Source organism: Cucurbita pepo, chromosome LG12, assembly GCF_002806865.2.
Source record: "Cucurbita pepo subsp. pepo cultivar mu-cu-16 chromosome LG12, ASM280686v2, whole genome shotgun sequence".
In the NCBI taxonomy this organism is placed as follows: Eukaryota; Viridiplantae; Streptophyta; class Magnoliopsida; order Cucurbitales; family Cucurbitaceae; genus Cucurbita; species Cucurbita pepo.
In genome coordinates, this window is record NC_036649.1 from 2,483,827 (window position 1) to 2,501,325 (window position 17,499).

General features: G+C 36.9%; 2 protein-coding genes and 14 non-coding genes across 16 annotated transcripts; all 16 read left to right on the forward strand.

Annotated features, from left to right (window-relative positions):
* Positions 1-2,097: 2,097 nt before the first annotated feature.
* On the forward strand, positions 2,098-4,001 carry LOC111806340. Its single transcript, XM_023691604.1, has 4 exons — positions 2,098-2,367; positions 3,399-3,554; positions 3,637-3,707; positions 3,770-4,001. The coding sequence occupies exons 1-4, from the start codon at positions 2,112-2,114 to the stop codon at positions 3,971-3,973; spliced, it is 687 nt and encodes a 228-aa protein (XP_023547372.1). The 5' UTR covers positions 2,098-2,111; the 3' UTR covers positions 3,974-4,001.
* Positions 4,002-5,859: 1,858 nt separating this feature from the next.
* LOC111807004 lies at positions 5,860-7,149 on the forward strand. Its single transcript, XM_023692568.1, has 6 exons — positions 5,860-6,163; positions 6,237-6,332; positions 6,409-6,549; positions 6,631-6,701; positions 6,767-7,017; positions 7,062-7,149. Exons 1-6 carry the CDS (start codon positions 5,860-5,862, stop codon positions 7,147-7,149), a joined length of 951 nt encoding a protein of 316 aa, XP_023548336.1.
* Positions 7,150-9,617: 2,468 nt separating this feature from the next.
* TRNAG-UCC lies at positions 9,618-9,689 on the forward strand. Its single transcript has one exon. It is a non-coding gene; the product is annotated as a tRNA-Gly (tRNA).
* Positions 9,690-10,058: 369 nt separating this feature from the next.
* TRNAG-UCC lies at positions 10,059-10,130 on the forward strand. The gene has a single exon. It is a non-coding gene; the product is annotated as a tRNA-Gly (tRNA).
* A 154-nt stretch (positions 10,131-10,284) lies between these two features.
* On the forward strand, positions 10,285-10,356 carry TRNAG-UCC. The gene has a single exon. It is a non-coding gene; the product is annotated as a tRNA-Gly (tRNA).
* Positions 10,357-10,510: 154 nt separating this feature from the next.
* On the forward strand, positions 10,511-10,582 carry TRNAG-UCC. The gene has a single exon. It is a non-coding gene; the product is annotated as a tRNA-Gly (tRNA).
* Positions 10,583-10,736: 154 nt separating this feature from the next.
* Positions 10,737-10,808, forward strand: TRNAG-UCC. Its single transcript has one exon. It is a non-coding gene; the product is annotated as a tRNA-Gly (tRNA).
* Positions 10,809-10,962: 154 nt separating this feature from the next.
* On the forward strand, positions 10,963-11,034 carry TRNAG-UCC. The gene has a single exon. It is a non-coding gene; the product is annotated as a tRNA-Gly (tRNA).
* Positions 11,035-11,190: 156 nt separating this feature from the next.
* On the forward strand, positions 11,191-11,262 carry TRNAG-UCC. Its single transcript has one exon. It is a non-coding gene; the product is annotated as a tRNA-Gly (tRNA).
* Positions 11,263-11,416: 154 nt separating this feature from the next.
* TRNAG-UCC lies at positions 11,417-11,488 on the forward strand. Its single transcript has one exon. It is a non-coding gene; the product is annotated as a tRNA-Gly (tRNA).
* Positions 11,489-11,642: 154 nt separating this feature from the next.
* Positions 11,643-11,714, forward strand: TRNAG-UCC. The gene has a single exon. It is a non-coding gene; the product is annotated as a tRNA-Gly (tRNA).
* A 154-nt stretch (positions 11,715-11,868) lies between these two features.
* TRNAG-UCC lies at positions 11,869-11,940 on the forward strand. The gene has a single exon. It is a non-coding gene; the product is annotated as a tRNA-Gly (tRNA).
* Positions 11,941-12,094: 154 nt separating this feature from the next.
* Positions 12,095-12,166, forward strand: TRNAG-UCC. Its single transcript has one exon. It is a non-coding gene; the product is annotated as a tRNA-Gly (tRNA).
* Positions 12,167-12,320: 154 nt separating this feature from the next.
* TRNAE-UUC lies at positions 12,321-12,392 on the forward strand. The gene has a single exon. It is a non-coding gene; the product is annotated as a tRNA-Glu (tRNA).
* A 1,178-nt stretch (positions 12,393-13,570) lies between these two features.
* TRNAG-UCC lies at positions 13,571-13,642 on the forward strand. Its single transcript has one exon. It is a non-coding gene; the product is annotated as a tRNA-Gly (tRNA).
* A 224-nt stretch (positions 13,643-13,866) lies between these two features.
* Positions 13,867-13,938, forward strand: TRNAG-UCC. The gene has a single exon. It is a non-coding gene; the product is annotated as a tRNA-Gly (tRNA).
* Positions 13,939-17,499: the final 3,561 nt, after the last annotated feature.

Here is a 17,499-nt window from a genome sequence, read left to right on the forward strand (position 1 = left end):
AGAAACCTTTGTTTCAATTGACTCACAAGTGTTTAGACACATGGTGGCTGAGTTTCGTGGTTACTTAGGTGATATTATAATCATTCATCAATCTCTTATTTTTACTATCTCATGTTATTTGATTCAAAGAAAATGGTTGTCATATGGTATAGTTTGTGTTCTTCCAACAACTTCAAGCGTCATGTTCCCTATTGATGTTAAACAATTGATTCTTGAAAAAGAGGTATCGTGTTCTAACGCTCGAGCGCTTTTGAAGTAACGAAATTGAAAGTTTATGGACTAAACGAAATGTTGTGTAGGAAGGAGAATGCATAATTGAAGGAGTAACGGATGAGGTGCAAACTGAATTCTTAATTCCTTTGTATCCATGGCATGTTTTTTATAATATGACTATTCATTCGAAGAGGATATGGCTGTTCTAGACATTTGATATGAGTACTTTGATCATTGCCCCTGTTGGATTGTATGCACAATATTCGATCTACTTTCCACTTGGTGAAGTATAGGCATGTAATCTTACCTACTTGTGATTATGACCTTAATATCAGTCTTGTTATTGGCAAGAACCCTTTCCTAATCATTTAAAAGAAGTAGATATCAATCAACGATAAAGCCCTAATCACTTTTTGCTTCAAAGTACTCTATCGCATTTAGGACGAGCTATGTCGACAATGGATTCTTGAGTGTTAGCGTATATATGTTTCATAATCATGGAGTATTGAAAATGTCTTAATCTAAGCTAAGGGCTATAGCTTAAACAAAAATACTCTATACCTCTAATTTCCCTTATGGATAAAAATTGGACGTGTCTCTACAGATGGCCCACACATGCGCACATGAACCCCCCAAGGCTGATGCATACGTTCCCCTAGGTCTGCCCTTAAACCAGTGCACGCTCACGCTACTAGAACAACTACGGAGGGAAAGGATCCTACATAATATCACGAAAAAACATAGATATTGTAATGTATGCCAATACTCATTATGATGGAGAAGTATCCCGATGCATGAGTTGACATAGTATCAATCATGTCATATACATATGATGCAAGTCATACCTCTGTTTTCTTTCTTCATAATGTAACGTTCTATAAGACGTGCATACATCACTTGTCTTATCTGAGCGAATATATTACATATGTTAGACATATGGAGGTTCATGCATCATACAAAATTAGTAAACATAACATAATATCATAGCATAACATAATCGTTATCTGACATACTTTATAATATAGCGTAACTAGTAATAACATCATATTGACATCATAACATAAACATAACTTCGCATACATTAAGCAATCCTAAAATTACGACATGTGCAAGGGTTAGGGCACGCATCGTTCATACAACAATCAAGTCATCCAACCAACCAACCAACAATAAAGCCACTTAATTGATTGGCCTACAACAATGTTACTAATTTATACTTGATGCTATCTTGAGACAATTCTTTGCAATTCAAATCAACATATGTGAATCTACAACATGGAGCTAAGGAACGACATAAGATTCGTTCATCTAAGAGTATTAATTAACTAAACTATTGGCTAAAAAATTACTTAAGTTGACCAAACAGTGGTCATACAAACCTCAAACGTTTCTAAAAATGTCAAAATCAGCTCTAGAATAGTCTAAGAGAGTAGGAAAGCGAATCGGGATCTCAAGTCGTAGGGTTGAAACGCTAGTCAGTAGGTCGAGGCGCAAGTCGATGTGAGTATACAGTTAGTTTGTGGACTGGGTCGGTTTGTGGATCGAGTCAGTTTGGGTAGTGGACTAGGCACTGAATTGAAGTCGGTTTGGGTTGTGGGTTGATTATTGGATTGGTCTATTAGGCCAAGACGAGTGCATAGACGAACTACCAAGCTGAGGAGCGGAGATAGATCCAAGTCATGATTTAGACTCGATTTGTGGTGATTATTTTGTAACTTAATTTAGATTTTTAGTTAATGTAATAAAGAATCATTTAGTATAAAATGAGCCAAAAGCCAAGAAGCTATGAATACACTCAAAATAATCAAAGCCCTCATCCTACTTGTAATAACACAACCATGCTGAGCTTCGATGTGCCCATCGACGCTATTGAAGAAGCAACCTTAATTCTGAAACGAATGAATGATAGTGGCAATTTCAAAAGCTTTCGAGGAATGCTGATTTTCACAATCTCCCAAACGTCCCCCATCTGCTTTGTTTCCTTTCAAATGATGCCTTCATTCTTCACCCAATACCTATGCGACCAACACCATTGCGCCAACTTTTCGGTCGACCAACTTTTCAGGACCTTGACAAATTTGAAACAAGTCGGGTTCTTTGCGTTTACGTTCTCTCTTGACGAATTCCGACACTGTGTTCACTTAACGTTCACCAGTTTAGTATACTTCTTCTCATTTCTTGAATCTTTTTTTTGTCGATTCTTTCATTTCTTTTGATATCAAGATCCAAGAACCAAAATGGCTCACGAAGGAACATACGATAGGTTTCTGTTGTAAGTTATCATGAAGATGTATCGTCATAACTCTTATTTAGTTCATATCCCATAATGGTTCATTTTGAGTATTAACTCTCATTTAGTTCATAACCCTTTTAGTTCATATTTTTATTTATTTTGGTTATTAATACTAGTTTAGTTCATAACCCTTTTGGTTCATATTCTCATTCATTCGGTTCATATATGAGAACCACTAAAGCATTGCTTTTGATTCATTTATGTTGTAAGTTGTCATGAAAATGTATTGTCATAGCTCTTATTTAGTTCATAACCCATAACGGTTCATATTCTTATTTATTTTGGTTATTAACTCTCATTTAGTTCATAACCCTTATGGTTCATATTCTCATTTATTCAGTTCATGTACGAAAATTAGTATTGTTATGTCTATATAAAGACTTGTCTAGCATTGTTTTGAGATCTGGAGTCATGGTCATTTTATATTTGTTTAGTGGCATTTGGGTTAGCCGTGGAGTCATTGTCATTTTGTATTTGTCTAGTGGCATTGGGTTCCAGTCATTGTTATTTTCTATTTGTCTAGTGACATTTGAGTTAGACGTGGAGTCATTACCATTTTGTATTTGTTAGAGGCAATTGGGAGGAACTTTATTAAGAAACTTTATAGTGTGAGAGTGTGTAAGATACTTTTTATAAACATTTTAATTATAATGATTAGCTACCATTTGTGTATGAGAATTTTTCTCTCTGAACCACATAAATCTTTGTGTCTCTTTATTTAATTTTTTGTTTGTGGGTGTGTAAGTGAGATCGGTCTTACTTCCACTTCCACTACAACAATTAGGTATCATAACAGTATAACAAGTAGTATCAGAGTATGGAAAGTTGTGACATTACAACACAACAGTTTCTTTATTGTTCTCATATCTTTTTGTTTGGTTTCTTTTGATAGGCCACGTGCGAGGAGCTACAATGACGACAATACCTACTTTGATACCGGTTGTACCCATTGACGAGGAGCTTATAGCCAAAGTTGACTATAGCTTATTTTTCTCAATTGATTCAGAAGAGTTCAAACTCCTTGTAATTTGGATAGGCGTTAATAAGGGTAACATTAATATCTTTTAACTTTCTTCCTTTTCGTAAGAGATTGAAAGTTTCTAAACAATTCTTTCGTGGATCTATGATAGTAACGGCGACTCTAACTCGTTCAAGAATCAAGTTCATTAACCCAAGTGGGGAGTTTGTTCTAACCCAACAGGTAGGGTTCTTGTGAAGTTCATAATTCAATGATTATGAAGTTGATGGGTTTGTGTTTTGCAGGAAAGAAAATGCATTATTGGAGGCATACGAGAGGGTGATGAAATTAGATTTTCAATCACTTTACTTCCCATTGAATTTTTCAATAGTTTCACGTCCAAAAGGGTGTGGTTCTTCAAGACATATGATTCAAATGGCACATTGATCATTTCTCCTATGGGATTGCATGCTGAAATTTCGTCCTATTTTCCTGGAAGATTGCGTTGATTCATATGGGAAGTTGTTTGTCTTCAAAGAAATGTTAATATCATTCACCTTCTTTCTCTTAATAAAATTCATACCAATTGTCTATTATTATGATTCAATTTCAACAAATATCATTCGAAGATATCCCACATTGTTTCGGGAGGAGAATGAAACACTCAGTAGACGTATTTTAAAAGCCCGAAAGAGAAAGCTCTCAAAAAGGACAATATCTAGATTGTTACAAAAAAAAAAAAAAATTCATGTCATAAACATGTATAACATAAAATGTGTTAATAAATAAATTAAATAATAATTGAGATTCAACCTAATATTTAATTGTAACTACAACTATGTTTATGGTCTATAAATATATTATGGTACCTCTTAAAACTTGATTTACTAGTGGAATGATTAAATGAAAGCAAATTTGATTTATTAGTGGGTAGTAAATCCACGGTCAAGATTTGATTTTTGTTATATTTGATATGTCATTCTTGTAAATATTTTTGATAACCGCTAAGTCTACAACTAGCCGATATTATCTGTTTTGGACGCTACTCATGACTGTCAAGTCTCATGATTTGAAAATGCGTGGGAGAGATTTCCACACCGGGATGTGTGTTCATAATTCACTCCCTTGACATAGTGTAACAACCATATTATGAAGAGAGTAGGTTGTGACTCTCACATTGAGACAAGCAAAGCGGTGACCCTTAAGAAGCACCCATCCGGCCATGTGTGGACCAACATAAAAGAATGTCATGATGCGACTGAGGAGGACAGTGCATTATCTAACACACGAGACAGAGTGGGCATTGAAGACAAGTAGAGACATAAATAAGATAGGGATATCGAATAGACAAGCGTGGCAAAGGTAGGATTGTTGAAGGACTGGTCCTGATCTTTAACCTCGAAAGTCGGAGTTCCAGAAGAAATTTGGGAATGCGGTTTTGGAGTTAAGTCCGTTCATATGAAATATGAATGCTCACCAAAGTTGATGTAAATTGGCTAATGTTATGGAGACGTGGTGTATTGAAAATGGTTCAAACTGTACTATAGGGGGAAGACATGGTGTCAGCTCTCTACAACCTCTGGGCCTGTGGCCTAAGCGAGCTACTGTAGCACATGCGTGTGTCGTAGTGAGGGCGAGCATGCCGAGACGAGTATCTCGGACAACTTTCTTTGAAATAGGTTGTTCAAGGACAGTATCGAGTGTAGAAGTGTGCTGGTATTGTGCCATAGCCCATGTGTCAGTTGATATATGCACTTGGTATCTGGTACGATATCCATAAATGACATGGCATGGGCACAGGAGGGCAATGCCTCGATAGAACACAGATGGATGGATGTTCGGGATGTCTTGATGAGGTGAGCGACACGTGGGCCTATTCTCGATGGCATGACCAAGTGAGTTATGATGGCCAACGACCCCGCGAGACTTGGGTTGGCATCAAGACATATAAGCCATGTCGATTGGGAACTAAAATGACAAAATGAGATGCGATGTTGCATTGAGAGACCTTGGCCTCGAGGCAACGTCAAGCCAAATAACTTAGCCTAGTGTAGAGGCAAGTCGGTTGTGTCGCAGATGATTGAACATGCACGCGCAGGAGGCGTGTGTGGCAAACAAGTTTGGATTCCGCACAAGCGATGTTCAGTTGACGAAGACAAACCTCGTCTAAGGTCCAAAGAAGCCACAAAATCGGAAAAAAAAATGGGGCTTGATTACTGTTAAGGTAAGTCGTGAGCGTGTCAAGAATACTATGTCGCACAATCGAAAAAGTAGGACCGCGCCACACAGCTCTAACACTAATACCATTTATAATAGCCCAAAGCGTACACTAAAACCTCATCAACCACAGCCGATCCACCATTCTCCCATCATGTTCATTTTTATGCTATACCAAATGCACGACCTTGTGGATGCCACCTCCGTCCTCGCCGAGACATTCGATGACATATTTGATATCAAATTCTCGCCGACAATGTTCTCCATAATGGCCGCTACGACACCCTCCTCGCGTTGCATCATAGCACTCCAATTATCTCCTCAATTCTTCAATGCATATTTATGCCACCAACTTCATTACAAATTCATTTACATCGAAGACTTCTATGATTTCATGCACAATTTTGAACGCAAAGGTTTTTCTTCATTAACCTTCACTTTTCCTGAACCAGATCGTGTGGACTCCAATGTGGCTCTTCGTGGTTTGTAGTTTATACCCTTTTCACCAATTTTAATTTTCTTGAACAATTTAGATTCAAGAATCTTGTTTTGCAGTCATGTCCGAAGCTTGCATCAATGTTTATTCATGTACCATTCCTTGGCGATTTCTTGCTGCAACTGCGATACTCAAATTTTTTCATGGCTCAAATGGTTTGGTTTTTAATATCTATATCTTTCAAACCCATTTGAGTTCTTTAAAATCTGATACCCATTTGGGATCTTTTAGGGCATTTCGAGGAAGTTGAGTTACCAATGTTTCCTTCGTCTAAGGTGATGGATGTTGGGCCATTTGATTTTGGAACATTTGTGTCAATTGACTCGCAAGAGTTCATAAACATTGTCACATGTTTTAATGATTTTGATTATGGTAATATATAATAACTCATATTATAATAACATTGTCACAAATTTCTTTATGTGTTCTTGATCTTGTTGGGATTTTTCACAGTTCTTGTTACTTTAATCAATTCACAAGTCATGTTCTCTTATGGAAAGACAAAGATTGTTCTAACCCAAGAGGTAATTGTGTCACTTTTGATGTTCTAAGATTATTTCAATCTTTTAAATTGGCTAATGTTATGCAGAGAAGACAATGCATTATTGGAGGTGTTGCAGCAAGTGATGAAGTTGTTTTTGTAATCAGTCTCCAACCAATGACAATTTTTTGTAATTTGGCTCGTCGATTACGAAGGGTGTGGCTATTCAAGTCGAGTGATTCGACGACGAGAGGAGTAGTCGCGGCCCCTTTAGGGTTGTATGCTCGATATGTGGCCTATTTTTCAGATAGAATTGACACGACATCGGAAGATTATATGAAATATGATAACTTTGTCAAGTATATATCAAAATAACATTTTTGTATTTTGTATTAATGAATAGGCTCACATCATATGTTAATATGCCGGGAGTGAACGAGTCAAACCAAGGTCTATTGCTTGGACTATTGCTTGGAAGGCAATTATCCTAATCGCCTACAAACGCTTACAAAAGAACATCTCATACATTAGGTGCCTACAAACGCTTACAAAAGAACATCTCATACATTAGGTGCCTACAAACGCTTACAAAAGAACATCTCATACATTAGGTGCCTACAAACGCTTACAAAAGAACATCTCATACATTAGGTGCCTACAAACGCTTACAAAAGAACATCTCATACATTAGGTGCCTACAAACGCTTACAAAAGAACATCTCATACATTAGGTGCCTACAAACGCTTACAAAAGAACATCTCATACATTAGGTGCCTACAAACGCTTACAAAAGAACATCTCATACATTAGGTGCCTACAAACGCTTACAAAAGAACATCTCATACATTAGGTGCCTACAAACGCTTACAAAAGAACATCTCATACATTAGGTGCCTACAAACGCTTACAAAAGAACATCTCATACATTAGGTGCCTACAAACGCTTACAAAAGAACATCTCATATTTGTGTTTGCCAGGAATCAAACTCAGGTCTATTGCTTGGAAGGCAATTGACCTAACCGTTGGACTACAAACGCTACAAATGCTTGCAAAAGATCATCTCATACATTAGGTACCATTGGTCTTTTAATGAATAGTCGGCAAATAAGACCAACGATTATATATTAATATTTTGCGTTTGCCAAGAGTCAAACCCAATTCTATTGCTTGGAAAGCAATTATCCTAACCGTTGGACCACAAACGCTTGCAAAAGATCATCTCATACATTAGGTACCGTTAGTCTTTTAATGAATAGTCTGTAAATAAGACAAACAAGGGACGGTGAAGACCCATCGTTACCATTACAAACGCTTACAAAAGAACATCTCATACATTAGATGCCATTAGTCTTTTAATGAATAGTCCGTAAATAAGACCAACAAGCGACACGGTCGTTGTTACCACTTTAAAGATAAGCTCACAATATATGTTAATATATATTTACATTTGCAGGGAGTCGAACTCGAATCTATTGCTTGAGGCAATTATCCTAGCCGTTGGACTACAAACGCTTGCAAAAGAACATCTTATACATTAGGTACCATTGTTCTTTTAATGAATAAGTCTGTAAATAAGACCAACAAGTGACACGATAAAGACCCGTTTGTTGTTACCATATTAAGATAAGCTCACATTATATATTAATATATAATTGCATTTGTCGGGAGTTGAACCCAGGTCTATTACTTGGAAGGCAATTATCCCAACCGTTGGACTACAAATGCTTGCAAAAGTACATCTCATACCTCAGGTACCGTTGATCTTCTAATAAATAGTCAGTTGATATAAAATAAGACCAACAAGTGACATGGTGAAGACCCATTGTTCGAGAAGAAACCTCTCCCTAGTGGACGAAAGCTCGAAGAAGCACTGAAATGTTATGGCGTTGAACTATAAGGAGGAACCTTTGTGGTGGACGTGAAGAACGAAGGACGAATTGTGGTTCTAAATACTTAAAACCTGTCGTTGATGTGCAAGGTCAACCTTGATGCAAATCCGGTTTGATTGGATGGGAGTGTCATGTAATCGCCCTACTAGGTAACATACAATGTGTTTGTAGTCCAACGGCTAAGATAATTGCCTTATTATTAGAACTCTCATAGTTAAAAAAAAAATAATAATAATAATAAAAAAAACCCCACAACATATATAGCGGCTATTTTGAATGATGGGTTGGGTCGGGTTAGGTTGGGTTAAAAACTGAACTCCCTATTTGACTCGTTGATATATGAACATAACTAAAAGATTATTGATTGGGTTATGCTCAATTGACATATATCAAAGATATACTTAAATGTTTGAATATACATCATAAACCCATTTCAACTAGGATTATATGTATGTTTTGAGTATAACCCTAACTCTAATGAATATCATAGAGAAAAGATATGAGAAAGCATATCAAGAGATTTCAAAGTAGGGATAAACATTCCACAATCAGAATTCATAGTCATGATCTCAATTGAGGGGAAGCTCGAATGAGAAAGCCCAAAAATGACAATTCTCGAAAAGGAAAGCTATAGAGAAAAATATCTATTAGCGGTGAGTTTTAGTGATGCCACAGCCGAAGAAGAGCACAGACATGGAATGACGTCGAACTATGAGGAGGAACCTTGGATGTGGACGCTTAGAACAGAGGATGAGTTGTGGTACCAAAAACCTACTGCTGATGGGCGAGGTTGGCCTTGGTGCAAATCATGTTCGATTGAATGGGGGTCATGTACTCACCCAATGAGTAATGTACAAGGTGTTTGTAGTTCAACGGTCAGGATATTGCCTTCTAATGTACAAGGGGTTCGACTCCCGACGAACGCAAATATATAGTAATGTGATGACAGCTTATCTTAAATGTTAACAATGGGTCTTCACAACATCGCTTCTTGGTCTTATTTTATTTCAAAAAACTAATCATTAGAGGACCAATGGAATCTGAGGTATGAGACGTGCTTTTGCGCGAGTGTTTGTAGTCCAACTGTTAGGATAATTGCCTTCCAAGCAATAGACTCGGGTTCGACTCCCGACAAACGCAAATATATACTAATGAGATGAGAGCTTATCTTAAATGTTAACAATGGGTCTTCACAATGTTGCTTGTTGGTCTTTTTTAATATCAACAAACTAATTATTAGAAGACCAATGATACCTAAGGTAAGAGACTTGTATTTGCGCAAACGTTTATGGTCCAACGGAAAGGATAATTGCCTTTCAAGCAATGGAACCGGGTTTGACTCCCGGCAAACACCAATATAAATGTTAACGATTGGTCTTTACAATGTCCTCAATGGTGACTGAGGTATGAGACATGCCTTTGCGCAACAAATATATAATAATGTGATGTGTCACCTTCAATCATTAGAAGACAAATGGTAATTGAGGTATAAGACGTGCTTTTGCGCAAGCGTTTGTAGTCCAACGGTTAGGATAATTGCCTTCCAAGCAATAGACCCGGGTTCGACTCCCGACAAACGCAAATATATACTAATGTGATGTGTTAGCTTAGCTTTTAAATGTTAACAATGAATGGGTCTTCACAAAGTCGCTTCTTTGTCTTATTTTATTTCAACAGACTAATCAATCATTAGAAGACAAATGGTAATTGAGGTATGAGACGTGCTTTTGCGCAAGCGTTTGTAGTCCAACGGTTAGGATAATTGCCTTCCAAGCAATAGACCCGGGTTCGACTCCCGGCAAACGCAAATATATACTAATGTGATGTGTTAGCTTAGCTTTTAAATGTTAACAATGAATGGGTCTTCACAAAGTCGCTTCTTTGTCTTATTTTATTTCAACAGACTAATCAATCATTAGAAGACAAATGGTAATTGAGGTATGAGACGTGCTTTTGCGCAAGCGTTTGTAGTCCAACGGTTAGGATAATTGCCTTCCAAGCAATAGACCCGGGTTCGACTCCCGGCAAACGCAAATATATACTAATGTGATGTGTTAGCTTAGCTTTTAAATGTTAACAATGAATGGGTCTTCACAAAGTCGCTTCTTTGTCTTATTTTATTTCAACAGACTAATCAATCATTAGAAGACAAATGGTAATTGAGGTATGAGACGTGCTTTTGCGCAAGCGTTTGTAGTCCAACGGTTAGGATAATTGCCTTCCAAGCAATAGACCCGGGTTCGACTCCCGGCAAACGCAAATATATACTAATGTGATGTGTTAGCTTAGCTTTTAAATGTTAACAATGAATGGGTCTTCACAAAGTCGCTTCTTTGTCTTATTTTATTTCAACAGACTAATCAATCATTAGAAGACAAATGGTAATTGAGGTATGAGACGTGCTTTTGCGCAAGCGTTTGTAGTCCAACGGTTAGGATAATTGCCTTCCAAGCAATAGACCCGGGTTCGACTCCCGGCAAACGCAAATATACACTAATGTGATGTGTTAGCTTAGCTTTAAAATGTTATAACAATGAATGGGTCTTCACAAAGTCGCTTCTCTGTCTTATTTTATTTTAACAGGCTAATCAATCATTAGAAGACAAATTGTAATTAAGGTATGAGACGGGCTTTTGCGCAAGCGTTTGTAGTCCAACGGTTTGGATAATTGCCTTCCAAGCAATAGACCCGGGTTAGACTCCCGGCAAACGCAAATATATACTAATGTGATGTGTTAGCTTAGCTTTTAAATGTTAACAATGAATGGGTCTTCACAAAGTCGCTTCTTTGTCTTATTTTATTTCAACAGACTAATCAATCATTAGAAGACAAATGGTAATTGAGGTATGAGACGTGCTTTTGCGCAAGCGTTTGTAGTCCAACGGTTAGGATAATTGCCTTCCAAGCAATAGACCCGGGTTCGACTCCCGGCAAACGCAAATATATACTAATGTGATGTGTTAGCTTAGCTTTTAAATGTTAACAATGAATGGGTCTTCACAAAGTCGCTTCTTTGTCTTATTTTATTTCAACAGACTAATCAATCATTAGAAGACAAATGGTAATTGAGGTATGAGACGTGCTTTTGCGCAAGCGTTTGTAGTCCAACGGTTAGGATAATTGCCTTCCAAGCAATAGACCCGGGTTCGACTCCCGGCAAACGCAAATATATACTAATGTGATGTGTTAGCTTAGCTTTTAAATGTTAACAATGAATGGGTCTTCACAAAGTCGCTTCTTTGTCTTATTTTATTTCAACAGACTAATCAATCATTAGAAGACAAATGGTAATTGAGGTATGAGACGTGCTTTTGCGCAAGCGTTTGTAGTCCAACGGTTAGGATAATTGCCTTCCAAGCAATAGACCCGGGTTCGACTCCCGGCAAACGCAAATATATACTAATGTGATGTGTTAGCTTAGCTTTTAAATGTTAACAATGAATGGGTCTTCACAAAGTCGCTTCTTTGTCTTATTTTATTTCAACAGACTAATCAATCATTAGAAGACAAATGGTAATTGAGGTATGAGACGTGCTTTTGCGCAAGCGTTTGTAGTCCAACGGTTAGGATAATTGCCTTCCAAGCAATAGACCCGGGTTCGACTCCCGGCAAACGCAAATATATACTAATGTGATGTGTTAGCTTAGCTTTTAAATGTTAACAATGAATGGGTCTTCACAAAGTCGCTTCTTTGTCTTATTTTATTTCAACAGACTAATCAATCATTAGAAGACAAATGGTAATTGAGGTATGAGACGTGCTTTTGCGCAAGCGTTTATAGTCCAACGGTTAGGATAATTGCTTTTCAAGCAATAGACCCGGGTTTGACTCCCGGCAAACGCAAATATATAATAATGTTGATGTGTGTTAGCTTATCTTAAATGTTACCAATGATAATTGAGGCATGAAACGTGCTTTTGCCTCGATCGTTTGTAGTCCAACGGTTAGGATAATTGCCTTCTAAGCAAATAGACCTGAGTTTGACTCCCGGCAAACGCAAATGATAGACTTGGGTTCGGCTCCTGATAATCGCAAATATTTACTAATGTGATGTGTTGTTAGCTTATATCTTTTAAATGTTAACAATGGGTTTTCAAAATGTCGCTTCTTTGTCTTATTTTATTTCAACAGACTAATCATTAAAGGACCAATGGTAATTGTGCTATGAGACTGGATTTTGCGCAAGTGTTTGTAATCCAACGGTTAGAATAATTGTCTTCCAAGCAATAGACCCGAGTTCGACTCACGGCAAACGCAAATATATACTTATGTGATGAGAGCTTTTCTTAAATGTTAACACAATGGGTCTTCACAATATTGCTGGTTGGTCTTTTTTATAATATCAACAAACTAATTATTAGAAGACCAATGGTACCTAAGGTAAGGGACTTGCATTTGCGCAAGTGTTTGTAGTCCAACAGTAAGGATAATTGCCTTAAAGCAATAGACCCGACTCAATTTTAACAATGGGTCTTCACAATGTGTCGCTTCTTGGTGTTATTTTATATCAACATACTAATCATTAGAAAACCAATGGTTACTGAGGTCTGAGACATGCCTTTGCGCAACAAATATATACTAATGTGATGTGTCCGCTTATCTTTTAAATGTTAACAATGGGTCTTCACAATGTGTCGCTTCTTCGTGTTATTTTATATCAACATACTAATCATTAGAAAACCAATGGTTACTGAGGTCTGAGACATGCCTTTGCGCAACAAATATATACTAATGTGATGTGTCCGCTTATCTTTTAAATGTTAACAATGGGTCTTCACAATGTGTCGCTTCTTCGTGTTATTTTATATCAACATACTAATCATTAGAAAACCAATGGTTACTGAGGTCTGAGACATGCCTTTGCGCAACAAATATATACTAATGTGATGTGTCCGCTTATCTTTTAAATGTTAAGTTAATAACGGGTCTTTACAATGTGGCTTATTTGTCTTATTTTATTCCAACAAACTAATCATTATAAGACCAATGGTAACTAAGGTATGAGACATGCTTTTGCGCAAGTGTTTGTAGTCCAACGGTTAGGATAATTGTCTTCCAAGCAATAGACCTAGGTTTGACTCCTAGCAAACACAAATATATAATAATGTGATGTGTGAATATCTTAAATGATAACAATGGGTCTTCACAATGTCGTTAATGGTAATTGAGGTATGAGACGTGCTTTTGCGCAAGCATTTGTAGTCTAACGGTTAGGATAATTGTCTTCACAATGTCGCTTCTTTGTCTTATTTTATTTCAACAGACTATTCATTAGAAGACCAATGGTAACTGAGGCATGAAATGTGCTTTTGCACGAGCGTTTGTAGTCCAATGGTTAGGATAATTGCCTTCCAAGCAATAGACCCGGGTGTGACTCCCGGCAAACGCAAAAATATAACCAATGTGATGTTGTTAGCTTATCTTTTAAATGTTAATAATTTATTGGTCTTCACAATGTCGCTTCTTTGTCTTATTTTATTTCAACAGACTATTCATTAGAAGACCAATGGTAACTGAGGCATGAGACGTGCTTTTGCGCAAGCGTTTGTAGTCCAACGGTTGGGATAATTGCCTTCCAAGCAATAGACCCGGGTTTTACTCCCGGAAAACGCAAATATAAACTAATCTGATGGGTGAGCTTATCTTAAATTTTAACAATGGGTCTTCACAATGTCGCTTCTTTGCCTTATTTTATTTCAATAGATTAATCATTAGAAGACCAATGGTAACTACGGTATGAGACGTGCTTTTGCGCAAGCGTTTGTAGTCAACGGTTAGGATGGATAATTGCCTTCCAAGCAATAGACCTGGGTTTGACTCCCGAAAAACGTGCATACTAGTCTTATTTTATATCAATAGACTAATTATTAGAAGACAAATGGTATCTGAGGTAAGAGACGTAAAAATGTGCATACTAGTCTTATTTTATATCAATAGACTAATTATTAGAAGACAAATGGTATCTGAGGTAAGAGACGTGCCTTTGCATGAGCATTTGTAGTCCAACGGTTAGGATAATTGCCATCCAAGCAATAGACTCGGGTTCAACTCTTGACAAATGCAAATAAATACTAATGTGATGTGTGAGCATATCTTAAATGTTAACAATTGGTCTTCACAATGTCACTTCTTTGTACCCCCCTTTGCAGGGGCAGTCGCCATGGTTGCCGCAAGTGGAGCCGCGTCCCTTGCTGGTTTCCCCTTCTACTTCTTGGGTTAGAAATATTATCACTGGAGCCAAGGCAGCATCGCCGCTCTTGACATCTTCACGAAAAGTGTTTCTCAACCTCTCTATGAATTTTTCAGATCCAAACTTCAGTTCAAATCCGACCCTCAGCTTGCAATAGAAATAATATAACTTTCGGCCTTGGATTAAGCAAACATTCTCCGTTTTAAATTAAAATTAAAATTTAAAAAAAATATATCCCATGAAATTTGAAATGTAGGGTATGAGATGGATGGCTGTTTATAAAAAGGAAAGGCAATTCAATTGTGGGAGAAAGTCTAAACTTGAGAAATAATTGAAACAAAGAATTTTGATCATTACCACCACCATGTTCTTGGTCCAGCTTCAACAATTTGAACCTCTTTTGGACGCAACCTCCCTACTGACTCAAATTTCTAAGGACGCCGACGTGAGATTCACCGCGTTTATGCTCTCGTTAATTGCCTCGCACACTTCCCCTCGCTTCGTCGCAACGCTGCAAATGTCGTGCCGATTGTTCACCAACTACTCGGTCGACCATTATTACAGTTCGAAGGTTTCCCTCGAGTCCTTCCACGATGCTATGTTGGATGGTGGAAGTTTTTCTTCAATGTCAATCCATGTTTTGGAATCAAGACAACAAATGATCCTTAGATATGAGAATCCATCAAGTTAGTATACAAGAAACAACAATCTTGTTTCTTTTGGTTTCAAGAACATAATTTCCTTCAAAATCTTTCAAGAAAATCACTTCAATTTCTTATTTGATTTCCCTTTTAGGCAATGACCCACCATTGCATCTTGAATTGCCATTGTCACCACCACAAGCCGAGAGCTTAGGCCAAGTTGAATATGGCAAATTTTTCACTGTTAATTCTAAAGTGTTAAGGAAAATTATAAAAGAATTGCCTCTCTTCCACGATGATTTAGGTATCAATTCTCTCTTTTTTTTTTTTTTTTTTTTTTTTTTTTTTTTNTTGATTTTGTTTTTGATTTCGATACCTTGTTTATATGTCATAGTTCGTGTTGCTGCGACGAGTACTCGGGTCAAGTTCTCAATAGCATCTAAGGAGATTACTGTTACTAAAGAGGTATTATATTGTTCATGTTCATTACAATTTGAATGAAATTAAGCAAAATAAAAGCTTTAAAATTGCTTGATTTTGAACAGAGTGGAAATTGTAGGATCGTAGGTTATGAAGGAGAAGATGAAACTGAGCTGCATATCACTTTTCGTCCCATGATGTTTTTCCTTAATTTTACGTATAAAGCGAATAGGGTTTGGTTTTATAAGACAACTAATTCTCAAAGTGTAATTAGTGTCCCAGCTTTTGGGATGTATGGTCAATATGTGGTCTATTTTCCCAAATTATGATCAAAATATTGATACTCAAATGGCTGAAGATTTTGTTATGAATGTGAATTTCTTATAATGTATTTTGTCATTCTCACAAGTAGCATATTCACTAGGAGACGTCATATCGTAATTTTGTTATGAATTTCGAATACCTTACCCTTACCTCTCGAGCTCAAAAAAACAAAGTTAATATGTGTGGTGCTCAAGTAAATGAGCGGCATATGAATGAACTGATACCACATCTGAATGAGAGCGATATTATAAATATGAAAGTTAAAGAAGTGCTTTTGAAAGTTACTATTTGTTAAAATAAAGTGCATATTCCTTTTTGGTGTCTCAACCAGAGATTTTCTTTGAATAATTTTATATCGGGTGATTTCTAGTAAATTTTCTTAGTAATCGTGAGTGAGGCACACTATGTTGAAAGAATTTGTATTAATTTGTGAGGATAGTTTTTACTCGTGGAAGCTGAAGGCAGGACCGTTCATGTATTAAGACGAAGAAAAAAAAAAAAAAAAAAAAAAAAACTTGCTAGCAACACTTTTGGCTTTAGTTTTGTAGTGTTACGATATTGATAGACTTGACTTGTAAACTCTTTTGTAATAGTAATTGGTTGCTGCTCGTGGATGTAGGAAAATTTCTTCTCTTCAAATCTCGTAAATTTTTGTGTCTATTTGTTTATTTTTGTTCGTGGGTGTATGAAGAGGCGAAAGAGCTTGACCTTTCTGACAAGATAGTACGTCAGTGAAGGAAGGAATCCAAGTAAAGAACTCTTCCTGAACGAACCAACCTGATTAAACTAAACTCTTGAACGAGGAACTCCTTCCCCTCGGAAGGCTTCTTTCTTTCTTGCTTTCGTCTTTTTCTTTTTCTTTTACCGACTGTAATGTATAAGGTTCAGTAGGAGTTCAATCAGGGAGCGAAGCTGGGAGACAAAATAAATGCGATCAATTTTTCTTCGGCTTCCGTTACAACCACGGCTATTATTCAAGGAAAGATGAAAAGCAAATGCACATTTCGTATGCTTAGTTGTCTTGCTAGCGTGATTAAATTTTGAGGACCAAGTTCTCTAAAAAAAGATTGAGGTTGATATGTATTATTTGAATGATGAGGCCGATTTTACGAATTTTGGAAATATGATTTTCAAGAATAAATAAGTAAGCTTGTAATGAAAACTTTATCTTTGATAATTGGTGGTGAGTGTGAGCACGTCTAGTGGTCGATGAAGTTAAGTCTTTCATAATACTCCAAATACCACAACTTGGTGGTTCTGATACCACTTGTTGGGTCGTAACTTTCAATGCTGACATTTAATGCTCTAATACCCAATTGTTATAAGCCCAAATGCCACAATCAAAATGTTATGATACTCAATTGTTGTAGCCCAA